Here is a 6217-nt window from a genome sequence, read left to right as displayed (position 1 = left end):
AACAAAACTTCTTCTAGAGATTTTCATTACAAACAATGTATGGATGTATATATACATAGTTTAGAGTTTAGGTAACATCTTTGCTCTCAATGTATCCATATTGTAATTCGCAAAAAGACTTGTGTTTAGTACAGGAGGGGTTACAAAACGGAAGAAAATATCGACGGGAAAAAAAGGCTGTGCGCCATCTGGGCCACCCCCGGAACCCGCCGGCCAAATGAGCGCAACGGTCATGCACAAAAACCGATGTCCCAAAGACTAGCAATAACGAGCATGCATCCTTTTTTTCATGCAACTATAAAACAAACGTAGGCCCTGGTGGCTATGCCACCGCCCCATCAGCTAGGCTTTTTGCCTATCCGTTGCACGCGGCTCAACGCTCTGCGACGTATTCATGATGCTTGCAGATCTACAGCCACGAGACGGCAAAATAGAACGGCACCCTCTCCATGCACCATATACCTCCATTGTTCGCCCCAGCCAGCTACCTCTTAAACCAGACACTCCCCACACCACCCACCCAAAGGAGCAAGAGATGGACGGCAGCTGCCCGATAGACAAGGTGCTCGGCGACGCGAACTTGCTTCAGGAGATCTTCCTCCGGCTTGGGAGCGTTGGAAACCTCCTATCCGCCGCTGCAGTAAACCCTACATGGTACGCCGCCGCAAAGCTCCCCGGCTTCCTGACGGCATTCCGCGAGAGGTGCGTCCTGCCTGTCATAGGTCACGTAGTGGAGTTTGAGAAGCAGAATATGTGGTCCTCTTCCATTTTCGTCCCTCTAGCTGGCATTGGCGGGGAGCTTGCACAAATTTCCCAACGGGTCATGCAGGCCTTTTCCGACCCAGATCGCACGTACACGGTCCTAGGTTCGTGCGACTCGCGCTTGCTTGTGAAAGACGAGGTGCCGGCACCTTCGTTTCACGAGTTAGCCCCCGCTGACGAACAAATGGGCATTAGGGAGATCCATCCAATGGCACAACCTATGGAGGTGCCCACGCCTAACACATTTGGCTACTTCGCTGTCGTCGGAGGCGAGTTTGCAGTTTTCATACGCCGTCCGGTCGGCCAGGCCGAGCGCTGCCACAAAGGGGTCTACTTCAACACGAACGCGCCAATGCAGTACTACGTACGCCCACGCTCCTTTTATCCGTACTTTTTTTTGGCATGTGTTTTTTTTTCAATACTGCTTTTTGCGCTGAGTCTCAATACATTTTTTATCTCCTCCTTTTTTCGCACGTTCCAGGTTAACATTGAGAGGGACGGGGCTTGGAGCCGTGATGCGTCAGAACCAGTTCATCGTGGACGCCAAGTATACTTCCTTGAGAACCCGTACGCCATCATCAAGAGAGGCATGGTGTTCATCATGTATGAGGTCGGGAAGGTGATGTCATACGATGTCACCAACGGCAGCTTCTCCTTGTTGGTTCTGCCGGCGGATTTCCGGGACAACGCGGACAAAGGAGGATCGGACTACAAGGTCAGCAGATGCACTCCCGGCACGATATGCATCGTTCAAACCCAAGGCGTTGATCTTCACATATGGGATCGTGATCAGTATGGAGCATGGGTTGCAAGGGCTACAATATCCATCCCAATAACCCTCGGTGTCCCACTCACCACATCTTTGTGGGTAAGAGTTCTGTATGCAGGCACAAACAGCTACCCTGCATGCACGTCGTTCTACTGCATCAAGGTATTATCAGCAGATGAGTGTGCGCGTCACGTTTCTGTGAGCTTCGGCTTCATGACTCGCGCGTACACAATCAACACCGAGACACTTCAGTCATCCGACCTCTTCGACAGGAGCCCTCACCAAGTGTTGACCCAAGTGTTGCCTGTCACTGTCAGGTGGCCGCCCAAGTTCGATCAAGCATTCGCACATCTTGGCTAGGGAAAAGCACAGCGGCATTTTTTCGTTTTCACCATGGTTTGTTTGTGTTCTAGACCTTTTTCCAATTTGCAAGTTTAATCCGGTATCGCGTAGCCATTACTAATGTGATGATATTTGTATTTGCCGGGATGTCCCGTTTTCGAACTTCTCCATCTATGTAACGTTTATTCGGACGGAAGTTTTCGTTCGCCATTTGACCAAATAATTGGTATTGGATGATCAGTTTAAACATTTGGAAGGAATAAAAAAAGGTATTAAAGAAAGCAATGCAACGTATATCAAAGAATTGGACGAAAAAAGCCCCCTAAAAAAATATACAATAAAGGTATTAAAGCAATGCACGTCCGTGGATCCATCTTTATTCTCCTCCCCCCCCCATCCCCTGTTTGCCGCCGCTTCATCTACTCCTGCCAACCAAGTTAGGTCTTGGGTCTTGGCTAGCAACCATGGATCGAGAGGGGGCGAGGGTTGCGGGAGGGGTGCGGAGGAGGGCTACCCCTACATTTGGTATGAGCGGGCTTTTTTTGGGGGGAGGGGGTGGTTGGGGGAGGGGGGAGTAAGGTGTTGGTTACGAGTTAAACATTTGGGCTTTTTTGTTGGATGAGGATCCCGTAACGGGTCAGTACCCGATTAATCGGCTTGAAACACCCCGTGAGTCTACAGGCAGAGTTCCGTAAAACTGGGCCCTCAGACGCGCGCGAACGTGCCTAGTGGCGTCCGTGGGTACTGACCGGGAACACCCTCAAATTTAGTCTCATATATCCATACCAAACATGCAGAAGGAATCCTACGTACTACTCTAGCTACTCTTTGTCGTCGGAGGTGACCCACGACGGCTGTGCCGGGCGCCTGCTTCACGGGCGTGCGCGCGTCCTGGGCTGCGGCGGCGGCTGGGTCTGGGGCGGCGGCTGGGTCTGCCTCGGCCAGGTCTGCTGATCGACGCCCTTGGACGATGCGAGCCATCTTGTCGGCAGGGCGCGGTGCATCTGCTGGGGCTCGCGCCGCTGCTGGCGGCTGATGCGCAATGCTATGCGTGGCCCCTCATGTGGTCGTCTCCATGAAGGATCTGACCGTCTGCGCATCCTTGTCGTCGGCCGGGTGTTCGGCGTGCTCCTCGCTGATCTCACCCAGAGGCCGTGTGGGGGTGTTGCACGGGGTAACGTTAAGAGGGTGGCTGGAGAGGAATGAGTGGTCTGTCCACCCGTCACCAGCGTGGGGGTGTGCCGGTCGAGGTCTAGCATCGCTCCGCCCCATCCCCCCTTCCCTGGCCTGGTTTGCCTCCGACTCCATATATCGAGGCGCTGGCAGCTGCAACGATGGCGGGGGGTTGCTGCTGCTGGTGATAGGTTCCTTGTGGCTGTCGCTGGGGGTGTCCGGCGCCAGGGGCGGCGGCTCCGCGGTGAGAGTTGAGGTGTTCGTGAGCGGAGCTCGTAGCACGGGATGTAGACTGGTGACCTTGGTCGCGTGGGCGGCGGGGTGGCTCGGGCTGGGCGCCCCATGTTGATCATAGACGTAGAGGTATACCGGGGGGTGAAATCATTGTCTGACCACGGTCACACCAACGATGGCTGCATCCGGGGGCGTCGTCCCCCTCTTGTAGGCTCCGTCGTGGTCTATCCCGATTATTCGTGGTGCTCCGGATGAAAATCTTGATCTTCGAACGGGGTGCTTTCGGCGCTCCGGTGTCGTGCCCTTCCTGAAGACACTACCTTGAAGCTTGCATTTTAGAATCGCACCTATAGCACAGAAGTCCCCGTTTTTGTCAATTTTGGAGACAACGAGAGCGTTAAATTAACTAATGCTTTTTTTAATTTCATTTTTCGAGCTATTTCTTTGTGGACACCTATTCCCTTCCCCCATACAACTACATCAGTCATGCGTGTCATTTTTAGTCGGCCCCACCCATCCTTATTGCTTTTTGGTGTGTATCATCATGAGATATGCTCAATGAAACACCCGTGAACAGGTCACAGCATGCGCCGGCCACAGGGAGAAAAAGCACCCCCCGTGACTTAAAGCGGTACAGCTACTGCGTGACGCTTGCGTCTTCTTCCCTAGCTCACCAGCACAAAGGAAAGAGGCCGAAGATGGGAGAGAGAGGAAGAGATACAGTCTCCACGCACAAGCAACATTGCGCTGTCGAGGGAACTGCGTGTTTTCCTATGGCGGAGAACGGCGGCGCAGGGCAGTCGCAGCACGCCGACGACCTCAAAAGTAAGCTTTCTTAAACCATTCCGTCGCTTTTTTATGAAGCTGCTTCATGCAATGGCATAGCTGCCCGTTCGTGTGAGTTCCTTAGATGCAATACTACTAAATTTTTGTTATCACATTTGATCCCATTTTCGTACTTTTTTCGTTGCACTAGGTGCGCCGAACGCAGACCCTGGGTTAGATCGGAATGAACCACAACCATGTAGCCAGAGCACACCCGTGGCTCAGAACATCGATGGGGGTCGTAAGAACGATGAGAACGACAGCAATCCAGCGGAAGGGGTCGAACCAACCATCAACGTCGAAGCGGAGGAGGACGAAGAGGGATGGACAAGACGGCAAAGGTAATACTCACACAAGGAAACCATCCCGACAAAACGCTTAACATTTTGACGGTCAGATTTTTCGCAGTAACCATACATAAGCGAGTACCCAATCCCATTTTGTTACTGGATGAGAGGTTTAGATTACTATGAATACTCATAAACTTTTAATCTTACAGGAACCGAGACGGGAGGTCATTCAGAGTAGCAGCAGAGGGAAGCCTTGGTGCGATAGAGCGGGCGATGGAAGATGCGGTCAAACTCGGAAAGAAAGTCGTGTTCGAACCAGCTGTGGGCATGACCTTCAATTCTGAGCAGGAGGCTTATGAATTTTACAACGCATACTCGTGGGAACTAGGGTTCGGCATCAAGCGTGGGAACAAGTATGTCAACGGCAACAATTACAAATCTAAACAAGATTTGCTGTGCTCGTGTGAGGTTAGTAAAACAACTTGCGATCTGTAGTATAAATAGAGAATAAATATAACAACGGCTAAAAGACACGCGGTTGTTTATGTCACATGTAGGGCAAAGACAGTAAGCAATTCTCAAGATCTTCCAGGACACAGTGCCGCGCCATGGTCAGACTGCTGCGGACTCAAGACGACGGTTGGTATTATGCCACAGTTGTGTTGGAGCACAATCACAGAATGGCTGAAACAATAGGAGAAAGGAAAATTTGGAAGTGCCACAACCACATTGATTCATCAATCAAAGATTTAGTAGGCCACCTGCGCCTAAACAATGTATCACTGACCAAGGTTTACGGCGTCATGTCAGATATGCACGGCCGTTATGAAGATGTGCCTTTTCGGAAGAGGTCTCTCCGCAACATGTGTGCAGCAATCGCATACGAGTCCAGCCAAGACGACATCAACAAAACTCTCGCTTTGTTTTCAAGCATGCAAGCCGAGAACAAAGGTTTTTACTTTGCGGTGAAGACTGACGATGAAAGAAGGGTATCTGGATTGTATTGGTGCCATCAAAAAAGCAGGGCAGATTATACATGTTTTGGTGATGTTGTGACTTTTGATACAACATATAAGAGCAACCTATACGAGATGCCTGTAGGCATGTTCATCGGCGTAAACAATCATTATCAATGTTGTGTTTTTGGCTGTGTTGTGCTTCGTGAAGAAACTGTAGAATCTTTCGAGTGGGCATACGAAACTTTCTTATCTTCAGTGGACAACAAAGTACCCAAGACGTTCTTGACAGGTAAGAAATTCTTGTTGTATGTACAAAGTAATTTTTACCTTTATCACCGACATATATATGTACTAATCACTTTGTGTCTACATTTTTCCAGACCAAAGCAGGCAGATGGAGCTTGCAATTGCTTCAGTCATGCCAACCACTATCCACAGATGGTGCAAATGGCACGTTTTCAAAAAGATGAAGGAAAAAGTGGGCAACGTATACAGAAAGGGTTCTGCATTCCGCATAGAGTTTGACATGCTCATCAATGAGATGATGACCGTGGATGAGTTTGAAAAAGAGTGGGATGTATTAATGTATACATATGGTCTCGACAGAAACTCATTCATGAAGCAAGTTTATGAGGTTAGGGTAAAGTGGGCGAAACCATACCTGAAGGACAACTTCTGCGCAAAGATGTGCAGCACTCAAAGAAGCGAGTGCATGAACAATGTTTTAAAAAGCTATGTCGCAAGATCAGCACCTCTCAACAGTTTCGTCATCCAATTCAATAAAATGTATGCCGACAGATGTGCCGAAGAGGACTACGAGCATGCCCATACAAACAAGGTATGTATTGTGCAACATTAAGCGA

General features: G+C 50.1%; 2 protein-coding genes across 2 annotated transcripts in view; both read left to right on the top strand.

Annotated features, from left to right (window-relative positions):
• Window positions 1-450: 450 nt before the first annotated feature.
• Window positions 451-2093, top strand: LOC123082199 (uncharacterized). The gene is made up of 2 exons (XM_044504581.1): window positions 451-1126; window positions 1244-2093. The coding sequence occupies exons 1-2, from the start codon at window positions 536-538 to the stop codon at window positions 1889-1891; spliced, it is 1239 nt and encodes a 412-aa protein (XP_044360516.1). The 5' UTR covers window positions 451-535; the 3' UTR covers window positions 1892-2093.
• A 1794-nt stretch (window positions 2094-3887) lies between these two features.
• LOC123086686 (protein FAR1-RELATED SEQUENCE 5) overlaps window positions 3888-6217 on the top strand; it is a 4204-nt gene continuing 1874 nt past the window's right edge. The window contains exons 1-5 of the mRNA XM_044508463.1: window positions 3888-4105; window positions 4257-4446; window positions 4605-4863; window positions 4953-5643; window positions 5735-6192. Coding sequence (XP_044364398.1) covers window positions 3979-4105; window positions 4257-4446; window positions 4605-4863; window positions 4953-5643; window positions 5735-6192 — 1725 coding nt within the window. The 5' untranslated portion in view covers window positions 3888-3978. The remainder of the gene's footprint in view (window positions 4106-4256; window positions 4447-4604; window positions 4864-4952; window positions 5644-5734; window positions 6193-6217) is intronic.

This window comes from Triticum aestivum, chromosome 4A (assembly GCF_018294505.1).
Source record: "Triticum aestivum cultivar Chinese Spring chromosome 4A, IWGSC CS RefSeq v2.1, whole genome shotgun sequence".
Classification (NCBI taxonomy): domain Eukaryota; kingdom Viridiplantae; phylum Streptophyta; class Magnoliopsida; order Poales; family Poaceae; genus Triticum; species Triticum aestivum.
This window is presented reverse-complemented; position numbering and strand designations above follow the sequence as displayed.

Excerpts from the sequence above, each read along its gene's own strand:
- LOC123082199 (XM_044504581.1), top strand. The coding sequence starts at position 536 with ATGGACGGCAGCTGCCCGATAGACAAGGTGCTCGGCGACGCGAACTTG. Across the intron at positions 1,127-1,243 it reads ACGCGCCAATGCAGTACTAC|GTTAACATTGAGAGGGACGG; the intron begins GTACGCCCACGC and ends CGCACGTTCCAG.